Here is a 22,832-nt window from a genome sequence, read left to right as displayed (position 1 = left end):
CAAGCCAGTGAGAAATTTTGCTAGGGTGAGGAGTGCAGGACTGGACTCTGCTTCGCCTTTTTTTCTTTTCCATTGCTACACAATTAACCTTTTCATTAGAAGAGCCCTGTTCCAAATAAGCAAACTTCTCAAAGTGTATTACTGAGCCATTTCAAGCTGTCTCTTGCTTTGGAACAAAACATCTTTGTTCCAGCCATGCATGACATTTGAAGACCTATTTATACAATGTGTCAGCTCCATTTGTTTTCTTCATCCTGATATTTTCCTCTGTATTTTTGGTTAGCCATCCAGATTGCAAGGAGCGAGGCTGCTGCTGGTTTCCTCCTGCGCTGTGCCAGACTGAGGCACTGGCTGCCCTTGGCCTTGCTCCCCTTCTGCGGGCAGAGGTGAAACAACCCAAAATCAAACACAGTTCTGCCTACTGCATCACAGCACCACCAGACAGCTGTGGGCTGGAGCACAGAGAGAGCTTGCAGAAGGACGTGGTATTATTACAGTTTCTCTCTTGATGCCCTTTGGGTGACACTGCCTGTGGGATGTACACAGCTGCCATCCCCTCTGCTGAAAAGGACTCTCTGAGGGCCAGATTTCCAAGCTGAGTCACTAGATATGTCCTCCTGCAAAATATCTGCTTTTTCTTTAGATGTTCATAATTTGTCCCAAGTCTCTAATCAGCCCTTCTGGTCTGACAGCACAATGCTAACTGATGCAATAAAACCTAATGCAAGATTTATTTTTAAAAAAAAAAAAAAAAAAAAAATCCTTATCAAGATATTCAGTAATAAAACTTAACATCGTCTTGGTTTTAGTATTAAGTGTAAATAGTTACGCAGTTTGGTCCATTATCTCTCGAGAAATAATTTATTTAACTTGGGACACATCTTCTCCTTCCAGAAGGCACCCATAGTTGCCCCGTCCCTGCTACTCAGGCAGCGAATAATGTCTGTCCCAGCGCTGGCACTACTTAGTGACAAGTGAAAGTTTAAGTCTTTTTTTGAAATACTCTACACAACCTGCCAGCTGAAGGTTTCAAGCTGCTTTAACAACTGCAGGATGCCAGGAACATACTGCAAGCCTTATTTTAACCAGAAAATGAGGCTAAAGGTGCCAGCCCAGCAGCAGTGAGCCTGGCATTGCAACGGCAAACCCCCATCTGCTCTCTCCAGCATTAACCTCATCAGGAAGGTTGGGGAAGGAGGGTGAAACAGCTCCAAGCAAGCAAATGTGCTACTGCCTGGCCCACTCAAAGCTTTTGATATGGCCAAGCAAGACTTGAGCATTGGCATTGTGCTTCCCCATCCATGTAAGAAAAGACAGAAGGTTTGGGCTATATGATCAGAGATTAACCTTCAGAGCACCCCACAGTCATGTTCTATGTCAGCACTCCCTCCAGCTCTCAGAAAAGCACATGGCCTCCACTGAACATGAAGCTGCAGTCATGTTCATGCCAGATGATGTGTGCCATACTCAACCAGCCTGCAATCAGCTGCCTTTGTGCATGGTGGATGGCCTTCTGCTGCAAGCAATGGAGGCGGTGGCATGTGAGGAGGAATGCCTTCAATATTGTGCGCTTCAAAAGCAGTGCTTGAGAGCTTTGCTTTGTGTTCCAGTGACTGGGCTAAAGCTGCGTGCATGGCCTCTCTCGGCACAAATGAAACCAAGGCATCCATATGCTGTACATTAAGAGAAAGGGTGTTTGATCTCCTGCTCACTGGCTCACTGCTCAGAGGCTCCCACTTCCTCTCTGTAGCAGTTTCGAGGAGTACAGTCTGCTGTCAAAACCTGTGAGTCTGCATGCGTTTATTGGCTCTGTGATGGGAACTGCAGCACTTAATGCAAAACAGTTGACAAAATGTTGCTGGCCACAGCCACAAAACCTGCCCTCATCTTTTCCGTGATGGTGGCAGGAAAGATTGTATCAAGTTGTGTTTTCCTATTTAAAGATGAAGAGGAAAGGACTGCCAAAGTGGATGGAATTTACTACAACTGAGGTAACGCCTGGGTTAGCAAAGCAAAATGCAAATCTCCTCGTGCAGGAATGGTGGCTGTGCACAGCCAAGGCCACCACGAAGCCACTGCAGCTCTGCATGGGCAAGAGACAGCTTGGGTAACACCAGGCTTCAAGCCTGCCACTGGGTTGATTACTGCGTTGCTGCCTACCGTGCTTTTCCAAGTCATTTAATGCAGTGGCCCATTAATGTTAGGTTCTCCTAAGAAGCTACAGGCATCTCTGGTCCTCGTTAAAGATGCTGGTGAGATAGGGGATGACAGCTCCACTTTGTAGAGGACTTGCTGGCTCTTCAGCATCATGCCATGCAGGTTGGAAACCGGGCAGTACTGTAACTTGTACCACTTGAAGTGGTACAATGGGGAAGAAGCACCAGCAACAACCAGGCAACAATAGAAATGAGTTTTATTTTGTAAAAAGTTATAAAATGAATATTGTACAAAAATAAAGTCTGTAGAGAACTTTGGTTGATTAACACAAATGACTGAGACATAAATCGCAGGTGAAGTAAAAAACTCCAGAGAAGCACACTCCTGTCTAAAAAAAAATTAAAAAATCACAAACTTTACCCTTTTGAATTTTGAACGTAGTGATTTGCTTTGGTTGTGGCCCCTTCAAGCTGCACAGAAAATGCTTTGGGGCAAGTTTTCAGCAGCTGGGGTAAGTGAAAGCACACCTCTGAGCGCTGCCACTGATCAATTGCCCAGCAGTGCAGCTGCCCCTCAGCTTAGCAGGTTTCTGCTGCCCAAGTCATGCCAATGCTGGTGGTGGTATCCGCTGTACCACCCCTGCCCAGCACGGAGGGTAAGGCATCCCCATGGCAGTGCAAGAACGAGAGCCCTGCAGGTGGGCTCTGGGGCTGCCCTGTGTCCACCCAGGAAAGCAGTGGAGGTCAGGGCTGAATTATATTTCATACACCTGGTACATATTTCTATGCCTGTTCTGGACCTTTTTTGACCTCTAGACCCTTCTTCTGTGGTGCCCCAAGGGGCCCAGGGCAAAATGAATATGGAGAGCTGTTGCAGCATAAGATAAAAGGTCGGACCAGCATTTTTTGGTTTTCAGTAGGGATTTCTTTTTCTTCCTGTTGTTTTTGTGGGAGTTGATGCTTCACTGGTTGTCAGGTATGTCTAGCGACCTGCCCTGCTGCTCCTTCAGGTAAAAAGTCTCCAGAATGAGAGCCTGCATTAGCAGTCAGGTGTGAATGCTTTTGCTGTACAACCTCCCTCATCCTCATCGAGACTGTTCTGCTGTGTAGGTGCGATCCTGTAATGTTTCAGCAACTTATACAAAGAACTTTGGTTATTTGAACACAATTGCTTACCTGTAGGTTATATTAAATCCAGGGCTAACTAGTAAGAGATACTTAACCTCTTCTATAAGGAAATATGGAAGGAAAAGCTTAAATAAGTATAACAGGAAATTATAAGGCTAAATGTGATTATTTCCCATTTGTCAATGGTTATACGAGGTCAGTTGGCAAAAAGTGATAAAAAAAATTGTGGCTACATTTAAAATATGACTAGAATTGGTTTTTCTAACAGATTGCTAATGCTGAGCCAAGTCCTGCAACCCTCACTCTTCCACAGCCATTGCTGCTCCTGCAAATGTATGACTGCAGTAATTTTCAAGAGCATTACTGAACAGGAGGAAGGGCTGCAGGCTTTGGTACTACATTTTGTGAACATAATCAGGATTTTGTTTCAAAGAGAAAAAGGTAAAGTAAGTGATTTTTTTGCATTCAAGTTAACACTTTCAATCAAATGCATGGACCGTTGTTCCCAACTTCATTGTCTCTCTGTATCTTCCAAGCACCTTCTAGTTTGGCACCTTTGAAAAGAAACTTCAATAAATAAGGAAAGGAGACTCATTACTGAACTGTAATAAATAACAATAACTTAATCTCAATAAATATCTTCTGTATATTTATGTCTCTGGATGGATGCATTGCATCAAGTAGTCTCTGCTCACTCACAATGACCAAATAGAAACATAGTTACGCAAGTGACGTTAATTCTTTGTAAACCAAAAGAAACAGGTTTTATGTAGGCTGGGCTTGTTAGTTCTCTTACTATACTAGGAAGAAGTGCTTAACAACTCAACTTGTTTTCATAGGTAGCAGAAGAACAAAATCCTGCACTCATTTTGAAGAAACATGAGATGGAAATAACCAAACTTAACCAGTAAATGGAACTGTTTAGCTTTGTATTGATACTGGCCCTACAGAACCTGAGCCCGGGCATTTTGATATTTGCCCAATATCCCCTTACTTACAAGTTAATCTTATTATAGCTCAGAAGTTGCCCTAGGTGCTTAGGAATCACCCTTCAATGAGCAATAGCACAAAGTATCTTTCAGTAAAGCTGATGGCACAGAGGATGAGTAAGGTACTCCTAACCTACTTCGCAGCTAAGCTTCGTAGCAGAGATGGTATAACTACAACACAGTGTGGCGTGGCAGAGTTGTGTTTTAAAGTACATTCCTCATGGATCTGAGTCTCACTGATGGTGGACTGTGTTGAACGGGAAACTGCACACGCCATCCAGCTGTTTGCATCTCCACCCAAGCTTTTATTTACTGTCCCGTAGGATGTCAAAAGCCTTCATCCTAAAATGCCACCTCATATCCCCCAGGGGCTCTCAAGACCCCTTATTTTATGTTCTTGGTCCTCTTTTTCCTGCTTTGAGCAGGCGCTTCCCCGGGAACCTTGGTCCCTCTCTTTGCATCATAGCAGGAATGCAAAACTGGTGCTGCCTCTGGCGTGCAGCCGTCAGACGCATCCACACCTTTTTGCGGAATGTTTTTTCAGTATGTGGTAAACCAGGTTATCATCCAAAAAGGACAGGTCATCATCAAAGGCTGTGGGTCTGCAACAAGCTTGCCTCACTTTGTCAGTGACTAGTTTTTTCTTTCGGGTTAAGTTTTTCAAGATCTTGTCATAGGTGGTCTCAGCTGCATCACAAGATCCACTGCAATACCGGAAAATTAGTTCTTCTTTGGTTTCGTATCCCAAATCCAAGTCAGTCACGTTTAAATGTATTTCTGTTAAGACACATCCTCGATTTTTGCCCTTTTGACTCCTCCTTCCCTTTCTGCTGGAATTCTCTATGTTCGTGGCTGCATTTTGCCGGTTTCTCTCCCTCCTAGAAAAAATTGGAGTCTGTTTATCCGGCGACCTCCTCAGTCTTTTAATGGTGGCTTGAATAAAGTCCACTACCTCATCAAACTGACCTGGATAGTCCTCTGGCATATTTGCTGTTTGGGAAAGAGAGAAAAGGCTTTGTCACATGTCAGTTGTCATTAAGTTTGTCCATCCGTGGTTTAAAAACATTAGACATACTGAAGCTGCTCTGCCATCACTTCAGAGCATGCGCCCAGGACCCACAGAAATCAAGGAGAATTTGGAATGGTTTAGATCATCTTGGAAACTCATTTGGGGAAAAATAAATGAGATTATGTATGTATCTCTCTAGGTGATTGCTGATGCTTGGTAGCACTCTAGCACATCTTTCAATGCTGAATGAGCCCTGTCAAAGTCGAGGAAAGGAAAAGCATGTCATGATACAAATATTGGTTAATGGATAGGTGAAGCTACTGTAGAGAGGTTATACAGGCTCTTCCCAGCAAAGCAGCAAAAGGATGAGGTTTTTTTAAAGCAACTTTGTGATTATAATTGTTAATTGTTGTCTTTGCACACCAGCAGCGGTTAGTATTGCCAAAGTCACCTATCAGTAAGGTTTCTGTGTACAACAGAAAGAGAAATTTCCTGGGGTACCAGGCTCAGGTATTATTCCTGGCTGTATGACTGCTTTTTTACTGCTTCTAGGGGATAATTGTTATTGGAGCTTTTGAAAATTTCTCATGGAAGTATTTGTATTACAAGATGCTGATTAGACTGAGTAGAAACAGGACAGGATAGAGGTATGATAATAATTTTCAATAGAAATGTTATTAAAGCATTTTCTTGTTGTGAAGTTAAAATACATATCTAATTTTTCACTTGATATATACTCTACCGTGATAAATTATTCAAATAAATGTTTAATTTATAAAAAATAATGAAATATTTTTTATACTAGCAGAGTGTATAGAGAGTGAGATTGAATGTGTTCCCAAATGTTCTCAGATTTCAGCTTTTCAGCATGATTTGCAAAAAAATCGCATTTTGAAATCTTTAAACTTCCCATGGACTAAATCCCTCAATGTGATCTGCTTTAGTGAATACAAAGATTTAATGGAGGGTCAGGCTGTCAGGAGCCCGTGTGTAGGTGCCCTTACATTGTATTACTAATGATTGTCTCTTAAATATATAAACTATATTGCAGTATTGAGATTTATTTTTTTCACATTTATTGTGCCAAAAATCAAGACTTGTGGACTCGCTTCCTTTGCAGTAAAACCTAAGAGGATGCTTCTTTCCGTACTGAACCCCTAAGTGCCCACCCACACAACAGACCAATGCGAAAAACCTGGCCCTGCATGTACAGGAGCTCTGTCTCCAGAAGGACCCCTACAAAGATCCCAGGAACTGCAGACACTGGGAAAGGCAACACCCAGTGCAGTGCACCTGGCCAGGGGTTGGTACCTCCACTGGGCCATGAAGGCTTTCAGCCAGTCAAGGTGCTGAGACAGAAGCAGCTCCTCCAGCAAAGCTCAGCGCTGCATTTCCTTAATGAGCAGACAGGAAATAATTAACAGACAGGAGCCCTAATGAGAGACCAGGCAGCACACATACCCAGCTCATACGCAGTGGTATGGACCCTGGTTAACAGGAGAGAGGAAGACATGAGGCTGCCTCCCACTGTGTAGCGAAGGTGCGCCTTCATATTCTCAACAAAAGCACCAAGTATAGAGGAGATGAGGGCAGCAGGATCTTAATCCTGTTACTGGAAAAACCTGCTGAAACACAGTGCATCTGCACATAAGGAAGAACATGGACCTCTTGCCAAAGCAGCCACATCCTAGAGGCCCCTGTCCATGACAAAACAGTGATGGATCAGAGGTATATGGTTTTTCACAGACAGCTCCTGCAAAATCATATAGACTGGTGAAAAAGTAATGAAGGCAGGCAACCTTGTACCCTCACACAATGAGGGTGGCACACGGGAAGCAGGATCCTATAAACTGTAGAATTTGGGACTGGAAGAAGTGAATTACACTTTGTTTTACAGATATCCATGCTAAAGGCAAGAATCTTGCAGACCAGTAACTGTCAAAAGACATGAAAGAGGGATGACTATACAGCTATATGGGACCTGAACAAGGCAGGACCCTGCACCAAGCCCCGTATTCCTGTGACACCAATGGCAAGTGCACCCTTCTTGCACTCCTCCGTCATTACCTCTGTAGCAGGTACCAAAATACCCACCATAAGCTATAGCTACTGGAGGCAGGTAGCTTGGATAGATGTTTCTCAGATACACCACCCAGCTCTGCTGCAGGACAGGCTGGCCTGCCTACACCATACAAATGCTGGCTTAGTGAGCAAGGTCCTGGTCAGGGCAACAGGTGGGCTACTTTCCTTAACAGCAAGAAGATACAGACACCTTGCTAGACTCAGTCAAGCAAGATGACCCACATGGAGCTGGCATAGCCCTCACTGTTCAAGTACAAGCTTGGCCCTGCCACAGGCACAGATGGAGAGAGGTTTGGCCCAAGGCACTTGTTGCTGTGGGACTGGGTGGTTTCTAGGTTTCTTGCACAGAAGCTAGGTTTCTTAGATTATAACCCAATAAGGGAAGGATGTGGCTCTGAGGAGATGGCTCTAGCTGTGCCATTCTCCACTCTCACCTTCAAATAACTGCTCTCATACTACTGTGACTACCCCAGCCCACACCTCTGTCACATACTCCTGGCCCACCCCTTGTAGCAACAGTATGACACAATGAGACGTTGGCTATGGAGAGTAAAACACAACTGTCAGGGAAACATACGAGGGTTTACTGAAATTCATGTAATGGTCAACCATCAGGAAGGGGACAGAAGATTGTTACAAGGAAACCCAAACTATATGTGGAGATTCTCGTTTGCAGCCTTCAGCCTCATACTTATCCCAAGCCTGGTATGCTGCCAGTGGGGCAAGAGGAGGAAGTATCCCCCACCTATGAATTGAGAAAAAAACCTGTGGATTACCTGAAAATATAACAGCCCAGCTAGGCACACCATTTTTTTAAATGGCCTGCAATTCAGGTGCAAAAATATCACCTATCCCTGCAACAGTGCTATATGCAGGAGTCTACTTTGGTTAAACATTAATCAGACAGTTGTAGGGTTCAGGCATTGTCCTGCCCAAGCCAATCCAAGCATGCTCTGGAGCAGAGAAAAAGAGGGGGAAAGGCCCATGTTCTGGACTATGCCCCTGCTCAGAGCCCATGCTGACATCTGCCCTGGTTCATGTGCGATGACTGCCCTGGCTGCACCAGGGGAGCTAATGTTGCTGAGAAACTTCTGTGCTGTGAGTGGCCTGTGATATTTAGGGTGGAGGAAACACACCACAGAAGAGCCTTAAGTAACGCAGCAGCACGAGGTGCCTACACTGCAGAAGGTGGAAACGGTAGGGCGAAAAGTAGATCAAGTAATCAAGCATATCCAACTAGAGGAACCCTACCTACACACATGGACTTGCTGCAGCCAGAAAATGGGGTAAATAGCTGCACTACTGATCCCACTAATCTCGCTGGAGCTCTAACACAAACCATGAAGCACTCCAAGCTGTAACTTGGGTTGAGGTGTGCGTAGCCAATAGGTCTAACAGAGCCAGGGTTCCTTGCCCAGTTCATTCTCTATTGCAACATCAGACCACTTGGAAGACTCACTGGGAGGGATGCCAGCACTATGAGTAAGATGAATGCCAATTTTATGTCTCCAGGGTGGACTTCCCCTTCAGCCCAGGTGACTGGAAAATATCCCAAGCAGATATCCAAATCTGCTGAGAGAACTCCAGCAGTGAACCCCCTGTATTTGGAGATTACATCACTGGAGGAGACACAAGACATGTGGGTGGTATTAGGGAACTGGTGGGAACAGTAGGCACAGAGCTGCTCTCAAGAAAATGTGCTGGACCTATTGACCCTAGCTGGTATCTGCTCACCCACAACTGCACACAGTTACACAGTTTTGTGGGTGCACCCCATCGACACAATGGCAACTGCATTACTGGGCTACTCAGTGAGTCCTTACAAGCTGCTGTAAGCCACAATACCCTCTACCTGTGGATCCCCAAACTAGTCATGATCAATGCAACGATGGCATTGATTCTGGCAGCTTCCGACTGGACTGCCAACATACGCCAAGGCTGCTTCCAAAACCTAGCACTGTTTGAGGAACACATCCAGTCCCCACAATCAGCCCGCCTCTGGCTGCTACAGCTCTGAGTTGTTACACCATCCCACAAAGCCAAGTTTCAACACACACTCAGTGGCACAGTCCTGTGCTCTCAGCGCTGCGTCAAGAGCAGCTGGAGCCACTAACCACTGAACATGGAGCCAAGCAACAGGGCTCATACTGATTGTATGTGGCTTGGTGCTAATTTTCTACTGCTTAACGAAGCATAGCCGTCAGCATGACTACAAACAGTGCTAGGAGTGGCTCTCAGGGGTCTGAAGGAAACCTTGGCAGCCAGGAGTGAAGTGAGAGTTGACTTAGCAGCCTATGCCAAGGTGCCAGTCATGACTTAGCTGGGATATTCAGCTGTCCAATAAGTATGGACACAAAACTGGGGATGAAGAGGGTCCTGAGCTCAGCTGTGTAGCCAGGGAACACCACTGGACTCATATCGGCCTCCTTAGCACCAAATGCTGCTTTGTAACTGAAGAAAGGCGCTTGGCTGAGAGGTACTTAGTTAACCCTCTGCCTCCGACACTGTTTAGGAAAGTTTATAGTCTCAGAACGAAGGTTAAAAGCCTGGCAGTTTTGCTTTTCTAATACTGCATGGACCACACTAACCTGATCGTGCAGCAGACAGAGCCTTCCATGGGGATTTCACACCCCTGGGAGAAGCACATATTATCATCCCTTCCTGTAACATACACATGCATTCACACAAACTGTGTGGATTGTATTTACACATACACAGATACAACTTTATCTAATTATACACGCACATATTTTTTCAAAACAAACTCGTTTACTGACAACATTTGCCTTCTGGTGGAAAAGCTGAGAGAACAAACATGACAGATGCCTGTCACACCGCACAAAGTGCCAGCAGAAAATGCTGAGATACTATGGCAATAGAAACAGTTAAGATCTCTGAGCAGTAGTCCTTCCCTCAAGCTCCAGGGTGTGAAGGAATTAGAATTTAAAAATCCAAAGCCATCGAGGATAGGATGGGATGGCATGGGATATGTTGGCATGGGATAAGAGAGATGGGATAGCCCACGACAGCATGTGTTCAGTATAGGTTACCAAAGGTTTGCTCACACATGTGCTGCACCTCAAAGCCGGTGTTTCCCAAGGGAAAGAACAGTATGTCCTGGAAATGTAGAATCCTCCCTCAGGGAACACAGGCTCTCTGTGTATCTTGTTCACAACACGGGAAAAAGGCTAGCAGACCCCATTGGGGCAGTGTGGGGGGCTGAGCCCCACCACTTAGGACTATGGTGCCAAGATTGGCACAAAGTCATGAGGTTTTGTTTGGGTTTTATGTCATATTTCTGGAAGCTGTTTCCTGCCTGTCCATCTCCCTAGGGAAATCCCTTGAAGGCAGTCTGCACGTGGGCACGTGCACACATTTTTGCATCACCTCTGTCTATCGCCACGCCAGCAGGAGTGTGGGGTAGGAAGCAATGCCTGCGGGAGCTGCAGCCAGCACGTGTGTTCTACTCCCACTCATCTCACTGTCCTGCAGCCCCCTTCCACCTCCTTCTTTCAGTGCTGTGCCAAGGACCTAACGATCCAGGCAGGAATGGGCTAAGCCTTTTCCTCTGGTGGCAACCAGAGCGTGAGTCTGCTTTCTAGCACTGGACTGTCAAGAGTAGTGGGTATGGATGGCAGTCCCTGTGCCAGTCCGCCTCTGGGCACCTTCTCTGTCTCCCATGTCCAGCTAAATCAGGGCTCTCAATCTGTCAGGAGTTTCTCTCGTGACCCAAAAATGAATAAGAAAGCAAAGGGAAGAATGAAACGTCACAGTACTGGTACACATGGGAACCTAGGAGTGACCAGGCTGGGGGCAGAGTTGGTGAACACCAAATGTCCAGAACTCCAGGAGCCAAACAAAAAAAAAAAAAAAAAAAAAAAAGAGAAACGAGACTCACTGAAAATACTAATTAAAAAAAAATATAGAAAATTGCATCTTCTGCTTGCTCTTGGCTTGCTTTCTGAACCTTTAAGGTACACTCAGATCATAGTTTTGAGCCAACCTCTTGGGTTAGGAATGTCGCTTTTGAATGCAAACTGAAATTCTCACCTCAGTGCTGTTCTCTGGAAACTGAAGCTTTGACCTGCCTGTCCCTGAGCACAGTCCATGTCCCCTGGGCACTGCAAGAGCTGGCAGCATGTACGGGCACAGGATCCTGCAGCCAAACACCCACTGTGGTCCCCACTGGCCTCTGCAGAAAGCCACCCTGGAGCTCTGCTTTTGGCATACAGGGAAATATGCCTTCCTCCAGGCATCTTCCCCGCTGCAAACCCCCCAGAAACTGCCTTTGCATTTCTAATTAATTAGAGACACTGTGTGCCAGCAGGACCAGGATCTGATGCCTGTGCTTTTTGGAAGAATAAATTATACAGTGTTCAGATGTTCAGATAGACATCTACAAAAAATAGGTCTAAACAAATATCCAAACCGATCTCGTCACATTCTCAAGAAAACAGTCTCCATTAAGGAATTATGGACAATTTATTTCTGCCTGTTCACATGTGACCACAATTACATTTTGTAAAACTAGTCCCTTGATTTCACTAGCAACAGATTTATTTTAAAGCCAAATAGTCCCCCGCAGTGGCAGTAACGCAGCATGGTAGAGCAAGAAACCCTCAGTTCATACCTGACCACAAATTGTTTTCAGTAGGAACAGATGGATCTTCAGCTTTTGAGAAAAAAATCCAGTTACTCATTTTGGTGCCTGGTTATGGATTTAAAAGGCTAGCTACAGTCTCTCCTGACTATGCAGTCTATTATGGCTTACAAGAAAAGCTTAAATTCTATTAATTGCAAAATAATAATTTACGTAAGTGGGTTTTCTTTTTTTTTTGGGGGGGGGTGTTCCTTTTTTTCCTTTTTTTTTTTTTTTTTTAAATCTCATAACACATGATATTTTAAATTATTTGAAACTTCGTATTTTCCATACTGGTCTTGGGAAAATGTAATCACATCAATGCAGTGTTACCATTGCACTTCGCATATCCTGAGTAAAAGTGATGTAACAGAAGTCACATAGGGTATACTCAAAATGATAAAATTTGGTTTTTGTTTTATATTGTACCTTTTATGCATGTGTTTGTGGCAGTGTATAGTTACTACATCAAAACATCAGGCCGAACATTTAGCAGAATTGCCAGGATATTTCACTTAAGCACAGCTGTTGTTCAATTAGAGAAATCCAAACAGCAGCATTCAGACTCTAGTTTAAAGTACAGTTTCAAAGTTCAAGGGGGTTAATCCAGCCCATTATAGTGGTAAATAATATTTAGAAAATTCAGATCCAGATATGTGTGAGGGTCCAACGTCCCTTTTTCAAAAACAGTTCTGGTACTTTAATCTGGGCCCTTCATGATTAAAATATTTTATTTCCTTTCTTTCCTGGTTATTTTTTAAGTTTCCTCCAAAGTTATACTCACAAAAACACACCCTGTCCAAACATAGAATTTCTTCATCTCACACCACAAAGGTGTACTTTAGGAGGCCCTCAGAGTAACCCATTTGCAGAAGCGCAACCTTAGCAAGGTTAAAGTCACCAATCTGATGATCATTCTGCTTTGCAAAGTAAACCAGCATCAACTGTGGTGGGAATAAACTATTTATTTCATTGAAAATGAAGTATTTTTCATGAAAAACAAAGCCTATCATGCAGGCATCAAAGCAAAGAAAGGTGTTAGAAATAGTTATGCTGAAAGGTTTTCAGGATTTAAACAATTAAAGTATCACCTCTCTGAGGTATGACTTCGCTTTTGTGCCTTGCATGAAAATCCATGGGGCTAAGGGTGAAATGGAAACCAGTCAGTTGTGTCCATTAGCAAACAGAGCATCAAACACACCAGGGGCAGCTCAGCTTTAAATGTTTAATACAGTTCTGGTTCACTACCTCACTCCCTGCCTCACCAGCTCCCAGGACATGCTGCACCCTCCTGCCTGACTCAGAGAGCCCTTAGAAAAGGAGCCTCTCATCGGTGTCACTTACCTCTCATCAAGGTAAAGTGCTAAACGACCTGGAGGATGACTCCGGGGCCACTCACACCAGTCAGGTGTGGTAAGGCAGCACTAGAAAAAGACACAGGGTTAACCGACCTGGTGTGCTTGCTCCTGATGGAGCAGCCAAGTTTTGTGCTTGTAGCTTGCTAGCTAACCCTGCCACTTCCCATGTGTTGGTCATAATGACAAATCTGCAGAATATTTTGTACTTTTGCACTGCCAGTCTTGGCACTACCTCCCCTTGCATCCTTTGCCTGCTTTCTCACAGGTATGAAATCCTTCATTCCCACCAGAAGATTGAAAGGGAGAAACAATAGGACCATCGTAATTACTGCCAGCTGGAGGAATTCCCTGAGAGCAGGGGGAAACAGCAAGGTCAGATGAACTGGGTGAAGCAAAGGAAGCCGCCTTGTGAGCTGACCTGTCCAAAGAGTTTCTTGCTTTTCATCCAGTCCAGGTGGGGTTGCTCACGAGATGCTGCCTGACTCTGAGATGGCACCTGGGGTCGGGCCCCTCCCCTGGCCTCTCTGGGGTGGGCAAAGGAGTGTCCCATCTGGTAGTCAAGCAGCAAAGGAGAAGCAGGAGGATGTGGTCTTGCCTGTGATGCAAAGCTTTGGAAAAACAGCTCTGAGGCACTAAGGAGCAGACGGCTTTCCAGCGGTCGCTCTCGAGGTTTTGTGACAGTCCCTGTGGCAGCTGCCAGAAGCCTGCCTCACTAGGACCTTGTTGTATGAGGCCGTGTGGGCACCTGAGCACCCACGGAGCAGTCTCTGCACCTGAAGTTATGGCATAAAGAGTGTAAACAGAGAAAAAGGAAAAAGTGGCAGTGTCCTGTCTGGAGCTAGTGACAGGCAAGGCCTGTTGTCTCCTCAGTAAGTTCTTGTACCCCTCCAAATCTATACCACATTGAGTAAATGTCCAGCTTCCCAGGTAAACCTGTGTTTATGCTTAGTTATTTGGTTCTGTCTCTACCCTGCAAGAGCCTCAAATGAGTATGAATGAGTGGGTCCTGAAACCTGTGACCTCTATTAGCGAGAGAGCATGCAGCCAGCTAACAGGCACGGTACTGAGAGTTTAATGGAGGAAATACTGTCAGTAACAAAAAAGTAATTAAAAAAATTATCTTTAGCATCCCTGGTGCAGAAGTGATCCAGCCCAGCCCTTGCATGACATCAGTAAAACCCCACATCGGTCATCCAGCCCCACTTTAGTGCCAGCTCACTGAACAGCAATGGTATTCCTAAATAAATAACAGCAACTGTTCCCAGGCTGCCTGTGCTCTTACATTGCATCTCCTGTTGGGTTTTAGGAGTGTTCCCAAGGAACAACACAGGCAGCAGGAAGGGACCCTATCCCAGTCTCTTCCCTGGGATTAGTAAAGTGGAGCCATCTGGGCAAAACCACGGCTGATGTCCCTCCTGTGGCAACCTCTGCTGCTATCAGATTTTGATCTGACCTATAAATAATACCTGCTCTTCCCCTGTTGCCTTTCGCTACCTGCATTTCAATGTGTTTACAATAGGAACAATACAAAAAGTTTCAATCTTGCAGTTTGGAAATGTGATTATTATAATAAACAGTCCCTGGCTCTAGAGCAGAGGTGTTGCTACTCCGCTTCAGAAGGTCTTATGTTGGGATGTGTGGATCATGGTCTGCCAGTGCGGCATGTGCTTGGAAAAGCTAGGTCTTTCCCAGCCGTTATACTGGATACACACTTCCCTGTTGGAAACTTCCTGAGTAATGGCTGATTTTGCTGAAGAGGTCTTACACGCTTGGGAAGGGAGCAGAGGTAGTCCAGATGTTTTTATGTAGCTTGTTAGTTAAAGGGGATATGACCAGCTTGCCTCTGAAAATGCGGCCACCCGAGAAGTTCTGGCACACCACTTTTAACACTGCCTGGCCGCGATGCAGGAAAACAAGTATTTTGATTTCAATGTTTGCTTCTTTTGAAGCTTATTCCTGTTCAATAATCATTAAAGCATTAGTACAAGTCCCACTGACTTCAAAGAAATGTATCTGCAGGTTTCACTTTAAGTGTTGTACCAATACATACAGCCTAAATACCTGCTAAGTCTTACAATGTGGCTTTACTCCTTAAAAAGAGTGCTGATATTTGAAATGCCTCACGTAATTGATTTTCTGTCCTTGATCTTCAAACCGGACATACTGTAATGCATATTTTGTGTCTTCATGCTTTGTTTGTACCTGTCTCAAATCTTTTTGATTCCGTTTTTTTTTTCTTCTCTTTGTAATTAGGACTGGATTTCCAAGGATCATTGAAATCTTCCCTTTGATTCACCTTACCAAATACTACTTGATCAGAAATTACAGCTGGTTTTGTCAAAAATGACCATTCTGCAGTGTCAACCACTCTACCAGCACTAATGTGACAGTGGCCTATTACTTGTCATTAACTTACTACCTCACAGGTATGAGAATCCACAAGTGTGGTTACGTGGTGTTTGGCCTAGGTACTACAAATTTTTTTTAAGTTGCAGATGCTTGATAGTGTGTGTGGGGGTTGAAGACTGGATATTTGCACTATATGTTCCATCCCTGATCATCTGCAGTTGTGGGGAATAAGACCTGATGACCCCAATGGCTTCTCTCAGCCTCTGTAACTTTAAATGTTTCAAACCTACTTACAGTCCTAATCAGGAACAGTATAATTTACAAAGACATCACAACTTATGAATCTGAGGATGCTCTTCTAGTGCAGAAATAATGCCTCCCCCATCAATTCATCAATAGTCACTACACAGCTGAATTCTTCAGATTTTCAAGAAGTGGTTTGCAGCTTTTTGTCTGCAGGCCACGAACACAGGGATTTCTAAAATGTATTGAAGAGGCCTATAAATGGTGACCAAAAAAGGCATATTCAGGCACATTATCTAGCAACCCACACCTACAAAACATCTAAAAGGACCCACACTTTCAGTGGCAAATTTCTGAGGTCCCTAAATTGAAAAAGCAGTAGAGAAGTAAAACTTGAAAAAAGGATAACTCTTAAAATGAGAATAAAACCATATTTGCCTGCATTTCACTCCTCCCCTCGAGTCCTAGAATACCCTTCACAGAAATATATTCACTATTTACACCTGAGACTGCTGAGAAATCAGCTTCTAGGGCTACATGCAGCTGGCTTTAACCAGATGGGTCCTGTTCTTTTTTGGTCCACAATTTTGCTCATGAATGGGCAATCTTGAATGCTTGAGATTTCTAAATGCCTAGATAACCTGGGCATGACCATGCAAATGAACTTTACTATATATATGCTGGCCCAGGGACACAGGCATGCTTGGTCCGACACTGGCTGGATGTACCGGCTGTACTGGATACGCACAGATCAAATGACGCAGTGTGGCACCTGCTCAGTGTGGCAGATACCTCTCCAGTGCACTGGATTTACTGTGCATAGGCAGGTTACCTCTGCAGCTTCTGGCCGTCTTAGACTAAAACACGTATGCCACACCATAGGTGTGTTGAGCAGGAAAGCCTGGGCAGAAACATGAGAATTCTGGTTCGTAACACTGAATGTGCCTCATAAATATTGTAGGGAAGGAAATGCACTTGACTGGAAGTTTAATTTAATACTGGTTATGCCTTAGAGAGTCCTACAATATCACTGTTTATTCTAGATACTTTCCATATTAGTTGATAATGTTGCAGCTAAATACAGTAACTTAACATTAAAAACCTCTTAGCAGGCGTATGAAGAATTTTTAACAGAAGTGTAATGAACACATACCACAGTGTGTTACAGCATAACAAACATACTGAAGGAGCTCCAACAATGCATGACCATCCTCAGTAGCCACAGAGTAACTCAGATGTTATGAGACAAAAAACCACTTTTTCCTCCTGTTAGGAGGGAAAAGCTCATGGTGATATTTTTCATTTAATACTACATGCTTACCACTAATTCTTACTAAAGATGCTCATTTGATCAAAAGATTATATATCATATCCTGGACCTTAGGATACTCCAGTCCTCACATACATGTTGATTACGGCCATACAGTGGCAAGCAGTTTTATTCACTGGGAATTGCAAATAAGTCAAACCAAGTGTTTGGCTTCTTTTGCACTGTCATGTTTCCGAAGCTGCTGACTTAGTATTTTGTTTATAATAATTTAGTTTATATTTCTCCTGTTTGCAGTTGCTATTTAAACTTATGGCGTCCTTCCTCCAGCAGACTGAAGCAAGAGGGAAACAAAGAAAGGGTTTTCTAGCCTTACAAACTCTACAGCTACTCTTCTTTGTGTGAAATAAGCTATCCTATGAGCACTGACGTCTAAAACACCTATAAACACTGGATTCATGTCAAATGAACTGCATTTATGGAGGCTACTCTCAGGCCAGCTACCAGTCCACTGAAAAATGCAGAAGCATGCAATTGCCAATACCCTTTGCCATCTCTAATTACTGCCCTGAACAGCAAAGGTCAGCACATTACACCTGATCAGCCCAGAAGGTTAGGACCTTGCCTGTAGGCTGGAAGGAAGGAAGGTTTCCAGCCAATCTGAAAGGAATGGGGTAACATCAGGTGACCTCAGTGCACTTTGCAGACAAATCAGTCCCACCAAATAAGAACACAAAAAGGCGTCAAGGGCCTGGGAAAACAGATCTGTGCTCTAGCAAGGTGTTTGGCCAGTCCCTAGGAGTGGGACATGATCTCACAACCCTACTAACGCCTGCTGCAAGCAGTGCATGGCAGACCTGACCTCTCTGGAGTAAAAGCAATGCACACCTTGGAGCACAATTGCTACTCCCCACTCAGCCTCCACAGGGATTGTTTCAGAGGAGAGCAGTGCACTGCTCTTCGAATGAACACAGCACCCAGTCCTGCTCAGCGCCCACACTGCCCCATGCAGATGAGCCAAAGTGGGTGATGACAGTGCTCCCACCGCTTCATGAGCTGCCTCCTGCAAAGGCCCTAGGCAAAGCAGATGACCAACAGCATCCACAGAGACATTAATACACAGCAAGTCCACCAGCAGATGGGAGGAGGAGCTGTGAGCGTGCCTGCATGCTCATGGCATACTGCACTCTTCTTGAGAGAAAGCCCAAAGAACACAGGGAAGCCCACATGGTGTAGACATGACTCCTCTTGCATAAATCGTTATGTGTCTTTCACGTGTTGAAGGGTGCGTGCCACCAAATGGTAAGCAGAGAGAAACAAGTATGTTAAAGACGCTGATGGTGATGACTTGAACAAAGTGCTGCTGTGGCAGGAAGGCAGCGAAGTGCTGGATAGGATTGGCCTCATGGGCTGTGTTTGCAGGCTGTTCTCCAGACACCACACACCTTTAAATCAACTAAAAGCAGTGTAAAAGTGGATCAAAGTATTTCACTGCTCTCTTACAGCCGCCTTTCTGCAGGTCTCCACTGACTCATCCAACTTGGCAACATAGCAAAGAGTTTCTGACTTTCAGGCATGGGTGATGCGTAAACAGCTGCCATGCAACCACCACAGGAACTCCCTGGGTTTTCCCCAGTTTCTGTCGTGAAGAACAGCACTTCTTACTTTCCCCTCACAGTCAGGCCCATTTATTTGTGATCCGCAGGGTTAAGAGATGGAGACCAAACTACTGGCCCTTTCTCAAATGACTATCCTGGGCAACAACCTGCAACCCAACTCTGCCTGGCAAAGCCTATGTCTGTGTCCTGCAAACAGAGATATCTGGAAGAGGATGTCTATTGATACTACCATAGCTCAAGTAAAACACAGGTAACTTGTTTCTTCCCACTTCTTGTCTACCCAATCCACGGGGGATGGGGGGGCGGGGGGGAAGAGGCAACAATGAGAAATTTCAGACGCCGGGAACAGAGAAGACTGCTGCTGCCGCCTGAGCCCTTGACGTGCTGCAGACAAACCAGCTCACCAGGAACCATATTCCCAGAAGTGAGTTTCAAGATAAAAACAGTTATCATACAAACACTATCACTCTGGAAAGATGGAGTGTTAATGATCTCCAACCCTGCAGCTTCTGCCAGAGCTACAAATTGACTGGCACCACTTTTTCTCTGAGGCTCTTCTTGCCACCAGCAATGCAGCAAGCCTGTGAAAAGGGGACCAGCACAGTGCCTCAAAAGCTGATCTCTGCCTTTTGTGGGACAGTACTTATCCCACCACACAGCTTGCTGTGGAGATCACCACATGTGACAGCCTCCCAGCCCTGGGAGGCTGGAGCCCTGGAAGGAAGAGCTTTTGGCCAACCTCCCTGTGTGGAGGGGCTGAGAGGACATCAGGGGGTGCTGGTCTGCAAGCAGCAGGAGCCTGGGCTGGGACCCACAGAGGTTGCAGCCTAGGCAAGATTCCAGCAGGGGGGTAACATAAGCAAGAAAAAGAAAGAAAGAAGACTAAGTGGAGAAGGAAACAGATGTGTGTGTGGAAAAGGAGACGGGTGTTGGGGAGCGGACGAAAGTGGAGTCACAGCATATGATTCCCCACTCAGTGCCTCCATACTGTGTTAGCCTGGCTGCTCGTGGAGAAACCAGAGCAGGGCTGCCCACGGCTAGAGCTGCAACAGGCACAGGGAAAAGACATGCTCTAGATAAAGAGATAAAAATGAATCCCATTTACTGGATTCTGTCTGCATCCTGCAACGAGCTAAACAGAGGGCAGAGCAAGGGCAAAGGGAGCAACCTCCAAGCTGTGCCTATGCCTTTGCTAAATTAACATCTCCCAAATTCATGTGAGTATTTTGCCACTTCTTAATGAGTCATATTAACTCTCACTTTAAAAATCCACCAGAGTTAGTTTAACACTCGCATAGCACTGTGAAAATCCTGTATCTGCTATTGTAGGAGACCTATTATTAGCAAGGCATTATTATTATCTGTCATCTGGATCGTAAGCTGTCTTACTGTGAGCTGGTTCATGTGGATTGCTCTGCATGAAGCTCCTAACCCTGCCACTGCTACTCTCCTGTAAATTTCCATGCAGACACACTAATTTCAGAATCAGGATCCAAGGAGGATTTAATGAAACCCGGCAGTCCTACAGGATGAGCACAGTGCCTCCCACCATGGAGCCCCATCTCCATTAGGACTTGCGCCCGCTACGGGCAGTGACTAACTGCATTGGCAGGTCTGAGCAGGGAAAGGGAGGTTGAAGCGGTGGCGCAGCAGTTTCAGTGCCTGCCCTGCAAGGTCGATGTATCTGATCCTCCTCTCAGCTCCCCTGCATACAACTAACTTTCCCACCTCTCCAGATTTTTCAACCAAAGGGATGTTATGACTGCTGGGAAGGTAGGGCTGGAGGCTGGGGGGGAGGAGTGGGCATGGCCACTGTAATTGCCAGCGCCAGGCTTTGGAGGATGACTTGTTTTGGAGCTGCTGGAGCCAGACCAGAGCCAGTGATGCTGACTGGGGCAGAAGTGGGGTCAGAAAGTGGGGAGGCCATTTCCTCACCCTGATGCCTAGGCAAAGGGGAGCAGGTTTAGCAAGACAGACAGCAGTGGCTACAAAGGGGAATGTTTCTTACAGTCACTGTGCACAGCATAGGGAGGCAGCAGGCTGATGGGGGAGAGATCGTCTTCAGGCCCCTCTACCACCGAAGGGGGCCCCTTGGGAGGCGTCTTACCGGTGGGCAGGGGTGAGGTGGAGACCGTGTTGAGCAGCACCACGCAGACAGCCACAACATCCCATAACTTCATCTTAGATCTCCTTCCAACACGGGCCCCTGGCAGAGAGAGAGGCAGGGTTAGCTCCCAGCTGCTGTGGTCCCCCCCGTCCCGCCCCCTCCCTGCCAGGCCTGAGACAAAGGCGAGCAGCCTCACACTCCTGATCAGCCAGGTCCACCCTGGCCAGGCCCAGGGACAGAGCAGGGGGAAACAACCTGTGCTCAGCTTGGCGTGTCGTCCCTGTCGTCCCCCCCCCCCCCCATTGCCTCCCAGAGCGAGGGAGGTGGGCTCTCCCCAGCAAGAGGTGTGAGAGAGGGGCAGGCAGGATGGCCTCCAGCCCCTCGCTGCCCAAGCTACCTGCTTTGAGGGATGCTGGCAGGCAGGCCCCAGGAGTCTGTGCCCAGGGGCTTGGGGGTGTGACTGTGTCCCTGTCCTGGCAGGCAGGTCACCTTGTGCTTGTCCTCCTCCAGCACCCAGATGGTGCCAGGGCACCTGTCCCCAGGCTGGGCCAGGGCGGACCGAGCTGATCCGGTGTGCAGGGCTGTGCAGATTTGTTGTGCTACAGGCAAACCTTGCTTTCCCTTTCTGTCTCTTCTCCTTTCTCTCTCCTCCCCTTCCCCCCCCCCCCCCTTTTTTTTTTCCTCTTTCCCCTTTCCTGTCCCCTTCCCAGTCATCTTTCCCTTTCCTTTTCCTCTTTTTCCTTTTGTTTTTCTCTTTGCTTTCCTCCTCACTTGTCATGTTTCCTTCCCCTGCCCTCTTCCTTTTCCCCTCCTTTCCCCGTCCCCTCATCTATTTCCTTTTCCCCTTCTCTTCCCGTTTCCCCTTCCCCTTGTTTCAAGATTTCCTTCTTCATTCCCTCTTTTTCCCCTTTCCTTTTCCCTCTCCTCTTTGTTTCCATCTCCCCTTCCTTTCATTTTCCTCTCCTTTTCCCATTCTTCCGTGTTTCCCTCTCCTCATTTCCTTCCCCTCCCCTACTTTTCTTTCTCTCTCTTTTCCTGCTCCTCTTTCTTTTGCCTTCTTCCTTCCCGTGCCTCCTCTTCTCTTCCCCTTCCCTTTCCCTCTTTCTTCTCTCCTCCTCGCTCCCCGCCGTCCCGCCCGCAGCCAGCCACGCACCCGATGCCCGCCGTCCGGGGGTGACGGCTGCCCCAGCCCGGTTCGCCCCGGCCCGGGCGGCGGGTGGGCGCAGCGTCCGGCCCGGGGGGCGCAGCCCCGCTGGGGGGCTCGGTGGCGGCGCCGGATCCTGCGGCGGGGCTCGGGGCGCGGCTGCCGCCCGGGGCCCGCCGGCACCCGCCGCCCGGTGCGCGCTTTCCCCCGCCGGCCGCTGCCTTCGCACCTCGCCGGGGCCGGCGGCTTCGCGGCGGCGCTGTGCCCCCGGGAGGGTGCCCGCCACGGCCCCCCACCGTCCTCCGCGGCCCCTGCCTCGCCCTCACCTCTGAGCTGGTCTCGTCGGACCCGAGATGGACATTAACGCCGGGGAGCCGAGCGGCTGGACGGGCGGTGCATGTGGGCCGGGTCGGGGTCCGACCGCGGGGACCCTCTCTGCGCGAGGGTGGGGGGGGGCGTATGGAGGAGGGGGAGCAAGGTCGCAAGTCTGGATGGAGGCAGAGGGGAGCCGCCAGCACAAGCCCCGGCGGCCTCCCCCGCCGCCGGCGCAGGTGCGGTGGCCGCGGCAGGAGCGGCGCCGCGGGGGTCTCTGCCCGCTCCGGCCCCGGAGCCACGCTCAGCAGCGGCGGGAGCAGCCCGAGCCGCGGGGAGCGCCGCCTGGCAGCGGGAGCTGGCTCTGGGTGCTGCTTTTGGGACCCTGCCTGGAAATCTGAGAAAGACACTCCATCAACAACTGCGGGGA

At 47.0% G+C, this 22,832-nt stretch overlaps 1 protein-coding gene across 2 annotated transcripts; it reads right to left on the bottom strand.

The window, feature by feature from the left end:
• Positions 1 to 2,402: 2,402 nt before the first annotated feature.
• On the bottom strand, positions 2,403 to 22,558 carry GDNF (glial cell derived neurotrophic factor). 2 transcript variants are annotated; one of them, XM_056325644.1, is made up of 3 exons: positions 22,417 to 22,558; positions 20,848 to 21,045; positions 2,403 to 5,263 (listed from the first exon to the last, which is right to left on the bottom strand). In XM_056325644.1, the coding sequence occupies exons 2-3, from the start codon at positions 21,017 to 21,019 to the stop codon at positions 4,779 to 4,781; spliced, it is 657 nt and encodes a 218-aa protein (XP_056181619.1). In that variant the 5' UTR covers positions 21,020 to 21,045; positions 22,417 to 22,558; the 3' UTR covers positions 2,403 to 4,778. The 2 variants fall into 2 exon arrangements, with proteins under 2 accessions (XP_056181619.1, XP_056181618.1); XM_056325643.1 differs by having other exon boundaries at positions 20,947 to 21,045.
• Between the last annotated feature and the right edge of the window lie 274 nt (positions 22,559 to 22,832).

Source organism: Falco biarmicus, chromosome Z, assembly GCF_023638135.1.
Source record: "Falco biarmicus isolate bFalBia1 chromosome Z, bFalBia1.pri, whole genome shotgun sequence".
NCBI classification, from domain to species: domain Eukaryota; kingdom Metazoa; phylum Chordata; class Aves; order Falconiformes; family Falconidae; genus Falco; species Falco biarmicus.
Note: the sequence above shows the minus strand (reverse complement) of the source record. Positions and strands in the feature narration are given on the sequence as shown.

What these genes read in the sequence shown, in the direction of transcription:
- GDNF (XM_056325644.1), bottom strand. Translation starts at nt 21,019, where the DNA reads ATGAAGTTATGGGATGTTGTGGCTGTCTGCGTGGTGCTGCTCAACACG. An exon ending in CTATGCTGTGCACAGTGACT is followed by an intron (nt 5,264 to 20,847) that starts GTAAGAAACATT and finishes TTTCCCAAACAG; the next exon opens with CAAATATGCCAGAGGACTAT.